The sequence below is a fragment of the Polypterus senegalus genome, chromosome 18 (genome assembly GCF_016835505.1).
Source record: "Polypterus senegalus isolate Bchr_013 chromosome 18, ASM1683550v1, whole genome shotgun sequence".
Lineage (NCBI taxonomy): Eukaryota > Metazoa > Chordata > Cladistia > Polypteriformes > Polypteridae > Polypterus > Polypterus senegalus.
In genome coordinates this window covers 42,785,049-42,805,710 of record NC_053171.1, presented here as the reverse complement: position 1 = coordinate 42,805,710, position 20,662 = coordinate 42,785,049, and the positions used below count along the sequence as shown (strand labels likewise).

The window sequence follows — 20,662 nt, the reverse complement described above, 5'->3', positions numbered from 1 at the left end:
CCCTTGATCCTTCTTATCTGAATGTCGAATAATTAACAATGACACAGACTCAATTGAGTAATACAAACTATGAGAGACTTCTATAAGAATGCAGACTAATGCCCCAGAAATTAGTCAAATTGGAGTAAATTACATTCACAATCCAGACATATATGAGAGACTTCTGTAAGGATGCAGACTAAGGCTCCAGAAATTAGTCAAATTAAGAGTAAATTATACTCACAATCCACAGATATAAAGTAATCCAGAACCAAGTATGCACTCACTATGCATATCCATCTATAGGTATACACACATACATATATAAGCTATCCGTACAAAGTATTTTACTTAATTCACTTTGTCACTATTTCTTGTATTTTTTCAGCATCAGCATTTAAACATCTGATTTTCTTTTCATCACTGACAAGCAGTATGATGGAGCATAGATATGATAACCTAATTGACAGAAGCTGATGTGCTCTACAGCAGTGATTCAGGTCACTAATATTTCGGATCTTCTGCTACCATGGAAGCAACAGTGAAATGTCACATTATCATAACCTTACTAAATATCATGGAGAAATGAGGTGATATTACAAGTGTCTAATCACGTGCAATCTCACAGGAATAGCGAGATAAATATTAATATTTAAGAAATGAGTCCAGCAGATGTAACTGTAACTAAGTATGTGACTACTATGTACACTGTAGAACAGGAGTAAAAAAAAAAAAAAATGCTTCTCAAAAAAGGCAGCTAAGCAGATGGCTTGTCTTTGAATATTTTTCTTTGCCATTCTAATTTGAACCAATGGACAAAATGGATCCAGGTTTATGTAAAAAAGAAAAAGAAATTCTATGCTATTACTTATGTACCATAATGCACAAGCTTTACTAGTAAGACTTCAAGATAATGCATTTCCCCTCTGTGAAAAATTCCTTGCCCTTCACTCCACACTTTTGGGGAAAAATTTACATGTGTTTATTATTGACTTTGGTCTGAAGAAAATGAAATTAGTAGGGATGAAAGACTTTCCTTTTGTAATGCTGATTTACTAATGGAAATAACCCATTTGTCATGTGTATTTTAGGAATATTTATAGAACTATGCTATTATGTGAAGGAACCACTGATTTATATCAGGATATAGTGCTGCATCAGCAGGTTTTAACCATTGAATTTTTCAACATAACATACAGTAATACATTTGGTTAGTTCCGACAAGACATGCAATTTTTGTTTGTCAAAAAAACACTACAAAATTCTCCTTTAGTTTTTATAATAAATCTAAGTAGAGAGGATGGCACATGGTTACTTCAAGTGATCTTACTGTATTAGTTGAAAACTGTTAATGATCCAAACAAACCTTTTCTAATGTTGTCTCCTAAACAGCATTAAAAGGTCAGAAAACACTTGATAGAATTGAAACTCTTTATAAAATATGCATTACGATCTAATGGCTTGAATAAATACATATACAAGCATACATTAACACTAGAATTACCAGAGCCTACGAAAAAACTCATAGATCCAGCCCACCTTAAATCTTATTCACACCTCTCCGCCAGCATCTTTTGTCCTCTAAATGTGCCGATAAAGACAAGCTGCAAACAGCCGGCTATTCCACCCCCCCCACCGTCTTAGAACGTGCACGAACTTCTCCCAGCTCATGCCTTGATTGATTATCTGGGAGTGAAGTGGAGTTTTAGAGTGAAAATAATAGATCATTATTTAGAACATACGCATTTCATGTGTGTTCCGTTTCTACAGTAATCTGTGTAAAAACATTTTTAAAACAGAAATGTTTTTCATATTTTAGTAGTAAATGACAAAATGTAGGCATAAACTATATAATGTATGCAGCCTGAAGTCCAAATATCAAATAAGCACTTTCACAAAAGGTTCAAAGAAAAGACAACAGCTTCCGTGGCATAGCGGTAAGATTTGCTGACTTGTAATCAAGAGTCCCCGGTTTAATCCCGACTCACTCCTGTATTTGCCGTTTTCAGTAGTGAGCTGCTCTTATTGTTAATATTATACAGTACACACATACACTTGGTTTGCGTCTGTAACACACGGTGTACATTTATAGGACTTGTAAAAGTTACCTTTTTTTTTCCACTTTTATTCTCTCTAAATCATGATCACGATACATAGTATAAGGGATCTGACGCTGTTATTTTTTATTTGAAACTGGGAATGACTGGAGATGTGAGTGGTGTTTTGAGACAATGGAATTGGACATTCTCTGATCTGGAGTGAAAAAAGCTGACAACACAAACGCTGGCGAATCTGCCTTCTTCGTAGCTCACCGTCACTTGATTTTTTTTATTCAGTTTTATTGCGTGTTCCTGCTCACGCTGAATTAGTTTGCACATTATGGTCTATGATGTCAAAAAAAAAAACAAAAAAAACAGAGACTAAGGTATATATAATATTTGGAATAATTAGTTTTATGACCTGTATAGTACATTTCGGAAAACTATGTGGTACGGATGCAACATTATTCATATTCATTCGCATAACATCTTGCGGTTTGTAATCAGTGACTGCATGTTTTTTTCCCCCCGATCTTGCCAGTCCCCACATATAGCTGTATGCTGTTTCTTTTGTACTCCAGGACATGCAGAAGACAGAATAGTACAGAGCAGTAACTTCAGTCCTATATGCAATCATCAGATTCAAATTTTAACAGTTCACAAACACACAAGGATCATCCTTCCTACATTTACAACGTGTATACCTGTTACAATGTATGCACTTCTCTCTATGCTGTGGTTTCTATTACACACCTGAAAGAAAGAGACAATATATGTGAAAACATCATCACACTAATGCAATATTATTTGAAAACAAACAGCGTCAGATTGGGTATGAATTTATGCTGGCACTGTTACTTAGAGTCAGATCAGGAGCTTATTCAGTGCACGCAAGAACATGCAGGTGGCCAGTTGCTGTGTGCTACAAAATGCTGGTGGTGATCAACGCACATGTACTGTGCAAGGCATGCACAGGGGGCCAAGAGTGTTCACGGCTTGCAGAGGAACTTCGTCTTCGCATCTTACTAGAAAAGGCAGTGGAAAAAGAAAAGGAGGATTCAACATCGACAAGCTTCAGTTCCAGACAGCTGCTTTCCCCAGGAAAGTAAACTGAGTCAGTGTCATCCCACCCCGCCCCTCCACATTTGCTACGAGCGTTTCGGTGGTGCATTGTTATCAATTGTTGACTGGTAATCAAAGCTTCATGGGTTCGATCCCAGCGGAGTCCGTTTTCAAAAGTGAACTGCACATATTCTTACTATTTTAGAATAAAAACATACATTTGATTCCAGTCTGTAACCTTTTTTTTTTTTTTTATTCTCTCAGCCACGTTCATGATCCCAACTCCCCAAACCCCCCCCACCGCCCCATTTGACACTGCCGTTTTCGCATAGATGCGCTATAACAGAGGTAAACTCAAATCATGACGACGATTCTACATCGGATCAAGAATGCACTTTTGCCATCACTGTACTTTGTATATGTACATGGGGAGCTCTGCACTCGTAACTTTACGCTGTAGGAAGTAAGTAAATAAAGGTAAATAAGTAACAAAGGACAGTGCATGTGCCCAAAACATTAACATTTATATGTTACTTACATAAAAGCCAGATCTAATGTTATTTACCGACACGGGCATGCTCAAAAAATACATGTGTAATGCCACGAAAAGTGCACGCAGACACTTCAATTCATAAGCATTGGTACGAGAATGCAGTCACAAGTAGACTGCAGAGCTATAGTGTGTCTATGTGAAAACAGCAGAGAATGAAACTGAATTAAAAAAACAAAAAAAAAACAAAGCTAACCTTTACAAGTCTCATAAATTACATCGTCTGTTACATACTGAAATCAAATGTATGTTTTTATTAGTAGTATAGTATAGTAAGAATAAGAGCAGTTCACTTCTCAAAACGGAGTCGTGCGGGATCGAACTTGTGACCTTTTGATTTCCAGTCAGCAGCTGATACCGTTGCACCACGGAGGCAGTCATAGTAAATGCGGGTCAATGTCGCACGCTAACGCGGATTTTTTTCTTCACTTATATTTTTGAATAAAAGCACACTTGTTCTGTTATATTTGTACCTTTTGTGAAAGTGTTTCTTTGATATTTGGACTTCAGGCTTTACACATTAAACACTTCATGTCTACATTTTGTCAATTATTACTAAAACATGAAAAAGTTTCTGTTTTAACGATGCGTTTACTGTGTATAGATCGTTATAGACATGGAACACACATGAAATGCAAGTATTCCAAATAATGATACAGTATTTATAAAAGGTGTCATTTTGCTTGACTTCTCACTGTATACAACTCTAAGCAACTGACACGCAGGTAAACAGACTTGAGCTGAGAAAACTGTGCGGGGTGGGGGGATGTGATAGCAGGCTACTTGCTGTTTGGTGCTTATCCACACATTTACAGGACAAAGGACGCTGAAGGAGAGGTGAGAAGCGATTTAAAGTGGGATGGATTTTTTTGCTTTTTCGTAGGCTCTGGTAATTCTAGTGTTAAAGCACTCGGGGAATGCTGCAGTTACCTAAGATAACATTCAGAACAGTTGGTTTTGGCATTCAAAAATCAGAAGGCCCTACAGCGGGTAGTTAAAGCTCATCAATCTGCTGAAAAAACAATATGGCAAATGATACCAGCTGAAAGCAGTTTCGATCATTTCAGACCCCAAACACCTTCAGTGCCAAACTGCTGACCCCCTTGTGATCCAGCAGCCAGCACTTTGTAGCATGCAAAGATTTACCAAAAGAACTACCATCAGCCTGCAATGACAAATGAAAGATACTGACTGCCTGTAGATCAAGATCAGAGACAAGTTGCATGTTTTAATTTAAATGTTTTATTAAATAATTTGGCATATGTATTGCTTTTTTTGTTGCTATTGGTTAGTTTAGTAATTTACACCAATCAGACACAACATTAAAAGCACTGACAGATAAAGTGAATAACACTAATTATCTCGTTGCAATGGCACCTGTGAAGGGGTGGGATATATTAGACAGTCAGTTCTTGAAGGCGATGTGTTGGAAACAGGTAAAATGGGCAAATGCAAGGATCTGAGAAATTTTGACAAGGACCAAATTTTGATGGCTAGATGACTGGGCCAGAATATCTCCAAAATGGCAGGTCTTGTGGGGTGTTTCCAGTATGCAGTAGTTAGTATCTAGCAAAAGTACCCCAAGGAATGACAAATGATAAACTGGCAACAGGGTTATTGTTGTGCATGGGTAACAAAGGCTAGCCTATCTGGTTTGATTTCAAAAAAGAGCTACTGTAGCACCAATTGCTGAAAAACCTAATGCTGGCAGGGTGGTTCGCAGCTTACTATGTCACAGTGGCCATGCTGATCCCTGTCTATTGCCAAAAGCGCCTACAATGGACACATGAGAGTCTGAACTGGAACCACTGAGCACTGGAAGAAGGCGGCATGGTCTGATGAATCATATTTTGTTTTAGACCATGTGGAAAGTCTGGTGCATATGTGTTGTTTACCTGGGGAAGAGATGGCAGCAGAATGTAGTGTACTATGGGAAGAAGGCAAGCCAGCAGAGGCAGTGTGATGCTGTGGGTAATGATCTGCTGGGAAACCTTGGGTCCTGCCATTTATGTGGATGTTACTTTGACACGTACCACCTACCTAAAGACTGTTGCCAACCATGTACACTTCATCAAAGCAACGGTATTCAATGACGGCAGTGGCCTCTATCGGTAGGATAATGTGCCCTGCCACATTGTAAAAATTGTTCACGAATGGTTTGAGTATTCCAGGTGTTAACTTGGTCTCCAGATTTCCCAGATCTCAATCCAATCGAGCATCAGTAGGATGTGCTAGAAAAATAAGTCCGATCCATGGAGGTTTCCCCTTGTAACTTACAAGTGTTAAAAGGACCTGCTGCTAATGCCTTGGTGCCAGATACCACAAGACTCCTTCAGAGGTCTTGTGGCATCCATACCTCAACAGATCAGAGCTATTTTGGAGGCACAATATTAGGCAGGTGGTTTTAATCACCTGTCAACCTACATGCTTTCGTTAGGTCACAATATCTCAGGGCACAACGTGAGCTACCACAGCTATGCTGATGACACACAGCTGTACTTATCAATAGCACCTGATGACCCCGATTCTCTTGATTCACTAACACAATGTCTGACTGGTATCTCAGAATGGGTGAATAGTAACTTTCTCAAGTTAAATAAAGAGAAAACTAAAATCTTAGTGATTAGCAATAATGGATACAATGAGGCTATTAGAAATAAACTGGATACATTAGGATTAAAAGTCAAGACGGAGGTAAAAAGTTTAGGGGTAAATGTTGACTGTAATCTGAATTTTAAATCGCATATTAATCAGATCACTAGGACAGCATTTTTTCACTTAAGAAACATAGCTAAAGTTAGACCTCTTATATCACTGAAAGATGCTGAGAAATTAGTTCACGCATTTGTTTTCAGTTGACTAGATTACTGTAATGCACTCCTCTTAGGACTACCCAAGAAAGACATAAAACTTTTGCAACTAGTGCAGAATGCAGCTGCTAGAATCCTAACTAGGAAAAGAAAATCTGAACACATTACTCCAGTTTTGATGTCACTACACTGGCTACCTGTGTCATTCAGGATTGACTTTAAAATTCTGCTTATGGTTTATAAAGCCTTAAATAATCTCGCCCCATCTTATATATCAGAATGTCTGACACCTTATATTCCAAATCGTAACCTCAGATCCTCAAATGAGTGTCTCCTTAGAATTCCAAGAACAAAACTTAAAAGAAGTGGTGAGGCTGCCTTCTGCTGCTATGCACCTAAAATCTGGAATAGCCTGCCAATAGGAATTAAGCCAGGCTAATACAGTAGAGCAGTTTAAAACACTGCTGAAAACACATTACTTTAACATGGCCTTTTTATAACTTCAATTTAACTTAATTTAGCTTAATCCTGATACTCTGTACGTTCAATTTCCTCATAATAACTACTCATAGTGGCTCTAAAATCCGTACTGACCCCTACTCTCTTTTTCTGTTTCTTTGTGGTGGTGGCTTGCGCCACCTCCACCTACTCAAAGCTTTATGATGCTCCAACAATGATGGATGGATTAAAAGGCAGAAGTCTACATGACCATCATCATCAAGCCCTTCCGTGAGAACCCTAAATCCAAAGAGGACTGTTTCATTTATGTTAGGTAGAATGCCCAGAGGGGACTGGGCGGTCTCATGGTCTGGAATCCCTACAGATTTTATTTTTTTCTCCAGCCGTCTGGAGTTTTTTTTTGTTTTTTCTGCCCCCCCTGGCCATTGGACCTTACTTTTATTCAATGTTAATTAATGTTGATTTATTTTGTTTTCTTATTGTGTCTTTTATTTTTCTATTCTTTATTATGTAAAGCACTTTGAGCTACTGTTTGTCTGAAAATGTGCTATATAAATAAATGTTGTTGTTGTTGTTAATGTTGTGGCTGACTGGAGCATATCGGCTACATTGTTGCATTAGTGCAAATCCCACCATCAGCTTTTCTGCACTAGAGGAACTAACAATAAATGATTTACCTTATTGCAAACAAGAGTACCAATTTGCTAATCCATAACTTCTTATAAGTGTATGTCTGTACACTTTTGTCCAACAAAAAACACTGAAACAAAATGACCACACAATTCAGATTCTAATAGGCACAACGAATACTGCTCAAAAATGTCCATCACAAAGAAGTTTTCCTTAGCTCCAAGAAATTGTCTGAGAAATGACTCTGTATTTATAACATAAATTACTTGCAAAACATAAGAAAACAAAAATTCTTGGCCAGAAATTTCAATGCTGATGTTCACCACATGGTTACAGACAAAATGTTGCATAATACGTGGAAGTTTTGCATTACATTAACTTACCTCTTCCCCATGTTGCTAACTGGAGTAGAGATATCCCGGTTGTTGTTTGTTGATCTCCTGCGTGCAGAAGATTTCTTTGCACTACCACTGTGAATGATGCCATCTTGCTCATGATTGGGAGTGCCACCCCCTTTGTTAAGGTCTCTTAGCACATCATAATTAATTTTGCTTGAGATCTTTTTCTGTTCCAGCATCTTCTCAATAGCTTCCCCTGCTGTGCTGGCACGGATGGGTTCACGCTTTTTAGAAGATTTCTTGGGCTTCACCAAAAAAAGTGTGGTGATCATTATTGTGTACAGATTGGTCATTTAACCTTCTGTGACTCAAACATTTTTCAATGACTGTCAATAATGATACACATTCATTTAAATAGTAAATTATAAAATAATGTTGGGTTAAGATGCAAGACACTACGTAGCTATTACAGGTTGAACAGAGCAGTAAGAAACAAATTTTAATATTATCAATCTCTATAATTCAGAGTGGCAGCTGCAAAACACAAATCTTTAAAGAAGTTATGACTAAGCCTGGAGTATCTTTCAGCTGTAACCCTTGCTTTGCAGAAATCCTGTAAATATAAATTTAAGCAATTCTAGAAATTAAGTGGCAGGGAAAAAAGCAGGACATTTTCTTGTCTTGTGTGCAGCTAAAGTGAACTCTCTCATCTTCAAAAACTAATGGAATAAACAAGAAGCAGGCTAAGTTATGGTTTACATACAATTAAAATATGTATGCAGGGTATTTATTGAGCCCCATCTACTGAACCTGTCGTTATAATTTAGAATAGTTTTAATTATTTACCTTATGCTCCTTATATATTCCAAGCTCTTTTTCCTTTGCAATTCTCTCCTCTTTTTCTGAAAGGGAAAAAAGACAAAGTGAACTTAATTAAGAGCACACCCTAGGGGTTATTAATTATTAATTTGTTTGTAGTACACAACATAAAGGGGCTCTACATGCCACTTACCTTTCTGTTCCTTCAGGTAATCAGCATTCTCCTTCATCCACAGCTCAGTTTTAATTTTGATTTCGCTTTCATTAAGCAGATACTAGAAAGAAAAAGGACCCATGGGTAATCACATTAGCCAAAAGTCTATGACTTTAACACAGAGCTGCCTGCTGTTATTCTCTAAAGCAAACTTCTTTGATATTCTGCAAAGAGAGTGGTGACTTTTAAAGTTATCACACATTCAAAAGTATATGGCAGAATTTTTTTCTGCTAGATTAGAAATTCACCCTTTCAGGTCCCCAATTTCGATGACCATGCAGTTTTTATTATTTTCTTTACTTGTTCTCATGTGATTTGAAAACCTTGACATAAATCTTTTCACTGAAGGAACAGCCTGTGTTTCCAAAAATTACAATTGTCCATCAGATTACACACATTGTTAACATAAAAAGAAGCAGTTACTTTTACATAATTTACAATTGTACTCAGAAACTGTACATAACTTAATGCTTACAATCAACTCAGGATGCATTAAAGTGGATTTTTACAAAAAGATGACAGAACGCTTATAATGTGCATTATGTATTCTATCTCAGGCTGCGTCACTACGCTCATGCAGTAGGCAACCAATACTGATGCTCTGTGTAAGAAAGGTCAGAGCCGACTATACTTCCTTAGAAGGTTGGCGTCCTTCAACATCTGCAATAAGATGCTGCAGATGTTCTACCAGACGGTTGTGGCGAATGCCCTCTTCTACACGGTGGTGTGCTGGGGAAGCAGCATAAAGAAGAAGGACGTCTCACGCCTGGACAAACTGGTGAGGAAGGCAGGCTATACTGTAGGCATGAAGCTTGACAGGTTGACATCCGTGGCAGAGTGACGGGTGCTGAGCAGGCTCCTGTCAATCATGGAGAATCCACTGCATCCACTGAACAGTGTCATCTTCAGGCAGAGGAGCAGCTTCAGCGACAGACTGCTGTCACTGTCCTGCTCCACTGACAGACTGAGGAGATCGTTCCTCCTCCACACTATGTGACTCTTCAATTCCACCCTTGGGGTAAATGTTAACATCATTTAAAGTGATTGTCTGTTTTTCCCTGCATTTTTATTACTCTTTAATTTAATATTGTTTTTTGCATCAGTATGCTGCTGCTGGATTATGTGAATTTCCCCTTGGGATTAATAAAGTATCTATCTATATAGAGATAAAGTGAAGAAATATATTTATCTCTTAGTACAAACCTACAGATTATGATCAAATTTCTTACTATGATCCCGAGTGAGGAGTTGCCCAATTAATATGGATGGAGAGGTAGTAATACCTGTATCAGCCATAAAAGCCTAGCCTGCTTGAATATTATATTTCACCTTGTTTAAATTAGGTACCACAAATCCTAATCTGCCTTAACTGTCCCCCATCATATAGCCTACTATCCAAAGACCTTTGTGTTGGTGGATCACATTTCATTGACTGAAATTAATCATATGGCGTAAGTCTTAACATATCCCTCTAAGTTCAAGGTTAAAATGAAAATTTTATGTTTGGAAATGTAGCAGTGCCTTTGTAAATCTTTGCTTTTATTAGAGTGTACTGGTTACTAGGCTTACAGTGTTTTTGTGGCCAATCTCCCTATCAGTGTCTTATTTTATTAAATAAATTATGGTTTGTAATACACAATTATGAGAATGAACCACTTTGGAAAAAAGGTGTCTTGTGCATTTAATTTCTTTGACATCCTGAATGAGCATAATTTATTCAAGAGGGAGAATCTTTAATACTCAATTCCATTAAACATCACTTTCAGCAAGACATCTACTTTTTATTTACTTTAGCAATTTTAGGGTTCTCACTAAACCAAGCACACAAGAGTCAGATTTCATTTGACTAGTTTATTATCTTTATTAGGCTAGCTAAAGTAGAATAAGAAAATGGATGTCTGAAAGCATGAAATAATACTAAATGAACATCAAATAACAAATAATCCTATGGCATCTTCTTTTTGGAAACAACAAAACTGCATATTACAAATAAATTGCTAATTTAACAGGAAAAAGCTTTCCAGATCTGTATTAATGAATGTTACATGTATATGCTTAAAGGCACAGTATGCATTATCCATATGGCAGTTGTGGATGGCGTGTGTTTTCAAATTGGAATGGCTGACTTCAGTATATTTTTTTTTTTTTTTTTTGCATGAAGATCAGATTCAGTGCCAGATATCCCAATGAGGGCAAGTCTGTTTCCTATCCCTTCTTAATAGTACGTTTTTGGTTCCACAAATGCAGAGCCAATGCTACATCTTTTTATTGATAGAAGTTCTTTCATGTCAAAGACTATGATAAGCAATATTATATTTATATACAACATGGAACTTTGGATATATTAAAAGAAAAATAAAATATGAAATGTATTATGTAAATTTCATATTAACTTGCTTGTGAAAGAAATGACAGTATACAGTATATTAAAGGCATTAAAGAGTTAGATCAGTCCACATATAAATAATTATCTATTTTATTCTTCTCTATTGGTTTCTTTTCAGATGGCTCTTTTCTTTCTAGAACTGGTAATACTGCTACAGCAAATGTGCCAAATGAACAAAATTCACTTCCCATTTACAAATTTCCAATTATTTACTTACTCTCTCAATTTCACTATCATCGATCCCATTCAGATCCAGTTCACCATTTTCACCATTTTCTTCTGTTTAAAAAATAAATAAATAAAACAATAAAAGAAATGTTTACAATTGTTGAAGGTTCAATCACTTGTTTTCCATCACAGATCATTTTTAAAATGGGACACACTCTTTTCATCTACTGTGTAAGCTACATTCCTGAATACTGTACATCTTCACAATCTAACTAGCTGGTCACAGACACAATATATATAAAATAAATTGTTTAGCTGTGTCTTATTAATTTGCTGATGCAGCTTATTCAGACTTGGATGTTAGCCAGCTACGATATATTAACACAAACAAGAGTGCTACATGATAAACAAATTACAGCAAGTGACCATAAACAAAACGGCTGTGTCGAACAGAGTTTAATAAGTAATTAAGCTTAAATGCACCATATGCTAATCATAATAAAAACATAGCAGCATATTAGTGTTTCAATTAATAAGCTATTCTAAATGCAGCAATATGGATCCTCAATTGACTAATATAAGAAATAGCCAGTTTATCATAGAGAGGACTGTTGCAATTTGCTTGAAAACCTGCACCACTATATATTGAAAGAAATATGTCTTAATAGTGCACTTGAGGGTCTAAGGAAAGTTAAAAAATGAAATGATAACAAACATAAAGGAAGCTAGTAAATAGGCTGCTTTTCTGACAGTTCATGTTGAATACACTTGAAAGTCATGTTTAATATACTTTTCTTGCACTCATAATATCCTTAGGCTAGAGACATATGAAGAATTAAATACACCCCTCAAAAATGTTGTACACCTTTAACCAAATGTAAAACTGCAAAAACCTCATTCTACATCAAGAATTACAATCAGATAACTATGGATAACTTAAATTATATTCAAAGACTGCACTTTCTAACAAATCTATCCATGATATTCAAGGACAAAGTATAGCAACATATATATTGAAAGGTTTCTTAACTCTTTTGGGACTCCCCCCCCAAAAACAGGATGACACGCTGAAGAGTGTCTTCAAGCAATCGCTGTGTCTGTGGAAGACAGCCTATCCATTGCCAGGGCAACAGCAGGCTACCAGCACTGTAGCAGCTTGCTGGAAAAGCAAATCCGAAAAGATTGCGGTCGTGCTATGAGCACCTGCTTTCGATGGGTGATGAAAGGAACAATATAAATGCAGGGAACAATATTACTTGGCCACTAACCTGCCTGACAGCTGTGTCTGTGTTTAGGAGAGTGGTAGATTCCGATACAATAAATAACCATGCTGTTCCTGTTTCAAGGTGAATAAAAGCTGGTTTTGCTAAAATAGTGAGACTCAGCCTTTTGTTTTGGGGTGCAAGACAGGAACTTATATACATATATACACATATATATATATATATATATATATATATATATATATATATATATATATATATATATATATACATATATATATATATATATATATATATATATACATATATATATACATATACATATACATATACATATATATATATACATACATACACACACACATATATCTATACTAATAAAAGGCAAAGCCCTCACTCACTCATCACTAATTCTCCAACTTCCCGTGTGGGTGGAAGGCTGAAATTTGGCAGGTTCATTCCTTACAGCTTCCTTACAAAAGTTGGGCAGGTTTTATATCGAAATTCTACGCGTAATGGTCATAACTGGAAGCTGTTTTTCTCCATTTACTGTAATGGAGATGAGCTTGAACGCCGTGGGGGCGGAGTTTCGTGTGACATCATCACGCCTCCCACGTAATGACGCAGTACATAGAAAACCAGGAAGACATCCAAAAAGCGCTGAAGAAAACATGTATTATATAATTGAGAAGGCAGCGAAACAATAAGAAGCGAGCGAGTGACATATACAACCATATTCATGAGTTCTGCTACTTCAGAAACAAAGCACGATGTAAACCTACACTTTAGATTAAGTTCATAGACAGGCTGCCGCTGGCGTTTGTAATTTAGTGCCTGCCCATATAAGGCCGTCCGTCAGCGGCAATCCAATAGCAAACTCCCACTAAATATTCACGGGTTAAGGACTGTGCTTATGGAGAGGAAGATGAGATGGTCAGGGTGGTATTTGACACAAACTCAGCGAAACTGCGAGAGAAAGTTTTAAGTGCCAGGACTAAGGTAACATTAAATACAGCCATGGACATAGCACGAGATGGCACCAGCAGAGCTGGGAACCTTCGATGCATGTACACCGAGCACAATTACACAATTGAAAAGGCAGCAAAAAATATGAAGCGTCTGATAAGCATATTCATAAATCCAGCTACTGCGGAAACAAAGCACACGGTGGAAAAAGTAAATGTCCCGCTAAAGGAAGACAGTGTTAAAAAAAAAACCCGTGCATGCAGTGTGTCAGGTCTCAGATAAAGAGGAAGACGAGCTGTTTATTGATGCAGTAAGAAACGAATCGATGAAAGAAACCTGTCATCTTTACAACGATTGACAAACATGGAATGTAACTTGAACACAACACATCCTACAAATACGAACCTGATTGAAAGAAATAATGATAATCAAATCCTTGATGACAGCAACACTCAGTAACACTCACAAAACAAATACTGTATATTGACAGTCATGTTACGTTATTTTTAAAATGTTCCCTTTTCTTTTTCTAGCTTTTTAAACACACTACTTCTCCGCTGCGATACGCGGGTATATATATTAGAGATGCGCCGATCCGATATTCTGGATCGGTATCGGTCCGATCCTGACCTAAATTACTGGATCGGAAATCGGGAAGCAATAAAAATTTAATTTGATCCTTTAAAAATTACGGAAAATAATTACCGCATGCATAACGTGATTTGGGACATGCATCACGTGATAAGAGTTTCTGTTGCGTGTGAGACTTGCCGACATGTCAGCAGTTTGGAGTTACTTTCGACTCAAAGAAGAAAAAGCCAAGACTGCCGAATGTAATTTATGCAATACAAGTGTTTCGCGGGGTGGTAGCAGAGTTGGAAACTTTAACACAACGAATCTGATTAAACACCTGCAGAAATATCATGGAAAGGAGTACACGGAATTTATTAATTCCACGAGCGCCAAGAAGAAAATGGTGTTGCATCAACAAACACTGTTTGAAACAATTCAGAAACGCGAGAAACTCCCTCCAGAAAGCAACAAAGCAAAGCTGATAACAGAGAAAATCGTCGAGTTTGTTGTGCTTGATGACCAGCCCCTTTCTGTTGTTGAGAATGTGGGGTTTCGGCTTAATGGAGCATTTGGAGCCTCGTTACGCTACCAAACCGACATTTTATCTCCGAGACAGCCGTTCCAGATAAGTACAAACAAGTGCGCAAGTTCATTTTTGAATGCTTGGATAGCGTTCCCGCTTTAAGCTTGACCTCAGATATTTGGAGCTCAGGCGTGTGTCCATTGTCCTTGCTAGGTCTAACAGCACAGTGGATAGACTCAAGTTTTAAGTTGCAAAAGCAGTTTTGCACGCTAAGCAACCGTGGCTCACACTCAGGAGAGTGCATCGCTACAGCTATAAAGGAAATGTTAAATGAATGGAAATTTTCAAAAATCAAAGTTCATGTTGTTTTACGAGACAATGGCAGCAACGTAATAAAGGCAATGGATAGACTAGGAGTTCCAAGTTTAGGATGCTTCCGCACACTTTGCAACTCGTGGTGAATGAGGGACTGTTATGCAGCGTAGTATTAGTGATGCAGTGGCTGTCGGAAGAAAAATAGTGGGTCACTTTAAGCACTCTGCACTTGCATATTCACGTTTGGAGAACATTCAAATTGAGCTCAATATGCCACCGAAGCGTCTGGTACAAGATGTGCGAACACGGTGGAATAGCACATATTATATGATGGAGAGCCTCATCGCTCAAAAGCGAGCCTTGTGTGCATATTCCGCGGAGCATGACCTGCCAGCCACACTGTGTGCACGTCAGTGGGGGCTACTTGAAAAGATCGTAGCAGCTCTGGCCCCCTTTGAGGAGTTGACAAGGGAGGTAAGCTCCTCATGGTCATCAGCATCTGATGTTATCCCCATCGTCTGCGTCCTTAAGCGCGTTCTGTCTCGACGAAATGAAAGTGACGAGGGAATAAGGACGATGAAGATCACCCTTCTCGAGGCTGTTAACAGACGCTTCAAAGATGTAGAATCTGAGCCACTATATGCAGTTGCAACACTGCTGGATCCAAGATATAAAGACAGGTATGGAATTTTTTTTTAATGTGTGCGTTTGTGAGAGGGGGGGGGGAGAGAGGCAGAGTGTGTGGTGAGAGAGAGAAAGAATGGGATAGAAAGAGAGAGAGAGAGAGAGAGAGTGTGTGTGTGTGTGTGTGTGTGCGCGTGTGTGTCAGTGAGAGGGAGCTAAAGACATTTACTCACAAATCCCACACTTGACTGTGAGGAAGTTAAATTGTAATATTTCATCAGCCAACAGTATAATAATCTCTTAATATTGTGGTTTGGCTATTATCGTTCCAGATACTTCACAAGTGTAGAAATCTCAAACCAGGCAAAAGCAGCTTTGATCGTAGAGGTGAGAAAGATGGAGGAAGTGTTTAAAGAAGCACATCAGATTCCTCAGAGCCAGCAGAGGGACATCTTGTGAATCAGCTGCTGTGGAACCAGCAAGCAAGACTCCACGGATGGAAACTGCAAGCCACAGCAGACTTGAAAGTATTTTTGATGAAATCCTAAAGGAAAGCTCTGTAGAGCCTGCTCCTCAGTTAACCACCTCAAGTGCATGTATTGAAGTGCAAACCTACCTCAGTGAGCCAACTATTCAGCGCTCAGACAATCCACTGTTGTACTGGCAAGTCAACCAGCCTAGATTACCCACTCTGGTTTGTACAGCAGCTAAATTTCTTTGTGCACCTTCAACAAGTGTGGAGAGCGAGAGGCTCTTCAGTACAGCCTCCATCATTATTGATGAAAGGAGAAGCAGGCTGACAGCTGAGAAGGCTGAAATGCTGATCTTTCTAAAGAAAAACCTACCCCTTATGTTAAAGTGAAGCAAGAAAAGAGTTCCACAAGTTCAGTAAGACATCCCACTGTAGGTGTATATTTATGTTAACCATTAAGTAAGGGTCAATTCTAGATTTTTTTAAAGTATATATTTTATGTTGCATTATTTTAAATTGCAGTTCCTGTGTTGGTTTGGCATTAAAAAGCACTTTGAATTTCATTATTAATGTTTCTTTAGATACTAAGCTTTTATGTCATCTTATGTTTTATTTTCGTATACAGTTGCTCTTGTCTTTTTGGATTTTTTGGATGGTGCTGGTCCGTCAAATGCTGCTAAAACTGAGGACATTTAAATAAAAAGAAGCGGTTACTAAACCATGTTCTCTTTGCAATGTTTCTTCCTTATTATATCACAGTTATGATTTCTGTATTTGTGTTGAGGTATATAAAATGTATCTGGACATTTTTTGAAAGCATTAATTTTGTTTTCTGTTTAAAAAAAGACTCAATGACTGTATCGGATTTGTGACGTATCGGCAGATATCCAAATTCACAATATCGGTATCGGACATAAAAAACTGGTATCGTGCCATGTCTAATATATATATGTATATATATATCCCGATCTACATACTCGAATAATGGATACTTTATTTGCCATCAATGATTGTTTTGGTAAAGCCATACTCAGTGTATTCATTAGATGAACGGTAAAAAAGTAAGAGCGAGGGAGGATGACTTATTGAGGCATGCAGGCTGTAGTCTTGGCGTCAACTCTATCTGAATTGCGCGATCACATTTGAAAAAATATATCTTTTCAAGTTCTATTTGGTCCATATGTGTCAAACTCAAGGGCCGCGGGCCACATCCGGCCCGGCGTGTAATTATATCCGTCCGAGATCATTTTATATACTGTATTATTGTTATTAATGGCCCGGGTATATGAAGTGCTGGTAACACAATAAACTACAGATCCCATAATGCAGCGCTTCAGCTGCCTTGCCAAACACTTACCGCGTTAATCAAGTCTAGCTTATGATGCTGCAAGTTATTGCGAAGCTAGCCCACACGATGCTGGAGAGAAAAGTTGATTCTGAAAATAGAGCCTTTAAAAACCGATGGGAGGCTGAGTATATGTTTACTGAACCCGTGTGTCTCATTTGTGGAGCTAATGTGGCTGTAATTACAGAATTTAATCTAAGACGGCACTATGAGACAAAACATCAGGGTAACATGAATGCAATGCAGAAGATACAGAAAGCAGAATAATTAAATAAGAATCTGATACTTCAGCGGACGTTTTTACCCGTGCACAATCACAAAGTGATTTCAAGTGAAGCTGCTTTTATGGGAGACACAAATGCACCCTTGCACCTTGCCTCACTTTCCCTGTTGCCAAGTAATGTTAAACCAAGTCGTCACTACGGTGTTCCCAAATACGCACTTTGCTGATAAACTGAGCGCACTCGCACTGAATTTACGGCGCTTTGGTGACTTTGAAGAACAAAAAGTCCGTCTACATGCGGCTCGAACCTTGTGCATGTTTGGTAGCACATATCTGTGTGAGAAGCTCTTCTCAGTGATAAAGACTAACAAAACAGCACACAGGAGTCGCCTCACTGATGAGCACCTGCAATCCATCCTGAGAATCTCCACAACACAGAACCTCACACCAAACAGAAACGAACCTGTTGCCAAAAAAAGATGCCAGGTGTCCAGCTCTAAAATCACATATGAGCAGACAACTGAATGATTTGATTTGTTATTGCTGAAAGGAACACATTTTATTTATATTTCTAGGTTTTGTTATGCAGCATGTTCATATTTGAATTTGTATAATTTTGACAGGATACATTTTTATGGAGAGCAAAATCTTTTGGGATATTTAAAATCTAAGTTTATTTTTTATATAAAATTACATAAGAGTAAAGAAATTTGAATGTTTGTTCTTTTAAAGTTTACTTTATTTCTAACTTGTATAATTTAGACAGGATATATTTTTATGGAGAGCAAAACATTATAAGTTGTTTAAGGTTTGAGTTGATTTATTCACGAATAATATTCCTGTCTGTTTTTACCATTCCTACCAAAGATATTTCTGTCGACTAAATAAAAATTCCTTCTATTTAAAATTTAAATAGAACTTGAACAAATACGATAGTTCATAATATCCACGGAGACTTGCGTAGGCGGGAGTTATCCGTTTTAACAAGCAGCGTATTGCACTGATACGAAATAGCTGTGTGTGTATATATGTAGATATGTATGTATATGTATATATATGTTTATATATGTATGTGTATATATGTAGATATATATATGTGTATATATATATATATATATATATATATATATATATATATATATATATATATATATATATATATATATATATATATATATATATATATATATAAACAACAACACTCATCACTCACAACGGTGACAAAACAATTACATTGACAATCATGTTACGTTATTTTCAAAATGTTTCCTTTTCTTTTCATTGCTTCTTTAACACACTACTTCTCCGCTGCAAGCCTTGGTATTTTGCTAGTGTGTATATATATATATATATATATATATATATATATATATATATATATATATATATATATATATATATATATATATATATATATATATATATATATCTATACTAATAAAGGTAAAGCCCTCACTCACTCACTCACTCACTCACTGACTCATCACTAATTCTCCAACTTCCCGTGTGGGTGGAAGGCTGAAATTTGGCAGGTTCATTCCTTACAGCTTCCTTACAAAAGTTGGGCAGGTTTTATATCGAAATTCTACGCGTAATGGTCATAACTGGAAGCAGTTTTCTCCATTTACTGTAATGGAGATGAGCTTCAACGCCGTGGGGCGGAGTTTCGTGTGACATCATCACGCCTCCCACGTAATCACGCAGTACATAGAAAACCAGGAAGAGCTCAAAAAGCGCTTAAGAAAACATGCATTATATAATTGAGAAGGCAGCGAAACAATAAGAAGCGGCGAGTGACATATACAACCATATTCATGAGTTCTGCTACTTCGGAAACAAAGCACGATGTAAACCTACACTTTAAGTTCATAGACAGGCTGCCCCTGGCGTTTGTAATTTAGTGCCTGCCCATATAAGGCCGTCCGTCAGCGGCAATCCAATAGCAAACTGCCACGGGTAAATATTCACGGGTGAAGGACTGTGCTTATGGAGAGGAAGATGAGATGGTCAGGGTGGTGTTTGACACAAACTCAGCGAAACTGCGAGAGAAAGTTTTAAGTGCCAGGACTAAGGTAACATTAAATACAGCCACGGACATAGCGAGATGGCACCAGCACAGCTGGGAACCTTCGATGCATGTACACCGGCGGCTCACGTGAACTGGCGCAGTGCACAGATAAAAGCAACAGTTCCAAAGGCTGAACAAAACCGAATTACACAATTGAAAAGGCAGCAAAAAATATGAAGCGTCTGATAAGCATATTCATAAATCCAGCTACTGCGGAAACAAAGCACACGGTGGAAAAAGTCAATGTCCACTAAAGGAAGACAGTGTAAAAAAACCCGTGCATGCAGTGTGTCAGGTCTCAGATAAAGAAGAAGACGAGCTGTTTATTGATGCAGTAAGAAAGCGAATCGATGAATGAAACCTGTCATCTTTACAGCGATTGACAAACACGGAATGTAACTTGAACACAACACATCCTACAAATACGAACCTGATTGAAAGAAATAATGATAATCAAATCCTTGATGACAGCAACACTCAGTAACACTCACAAAACAAATACTGTATATTGACAGTCATGTTACGTTATTTTTAAAATGTTCCCTTTTCTTTTCTACCTTTTTAACACACTACTTCTCTCGCTGCGATATATATATATATATATATATATATATATATGTATATATATATATCCCGCTCTACATACTCGAATAATGGATACTTTATTAGCCATCAATGATTGTTTTGGTAAAGCCATACTCAGTGTATTCATTAGATGAGCGGTAAAAAGTAAGAGCGAGGAGGATGACTCATTGAGGCATGCAGGCTGTAGTCTTGGCGTCAACTCTATCTGAATTGCGATCACATTTGAAAAACATATCTTTTCAAGTTCTATTTAGTCCATATGTGTCAAACTCAAGGGCCGGGCCACATCCG

The 20,662-nt window shown here is 37.5% G+C and overlaps 1 protein-coding gene across 1 annotated transcript in view; it reads right to left on the bottom strand.

Annotated features, from left to right (window-relative positions):
• brf1b (BRF1 RNA polymerase III transcription initiation factor subunit b) overlaps positions 1-20,662 on the bottom strand; it is a 319,216-nt gene that overhangs the window by 72,102 nt on the left and 226,452 nt on the right. Inside the window, exons 13-16 of the mRNA XM_039741834.1 lie at positions 11,504-11,565; positions 8,880-8,961; positions 8,714-8,769; positions 7,913-8,172 (exon numbers count right to left, since the gene is read on the bottom strand). Coding sequence (XP_039597768.1) covers positions 7,913-8,172; positions 8,714-8,769; positions 8,880-8,961; positions 11,504-11,565 — 460 coding nt within the window. The remainder of the gene's footprint in view (positions 1-7,912; positions 8,173-8,713; positions 8,770-8,879; positions 8,962-11,503; positions 11,566-20,662) is intronic.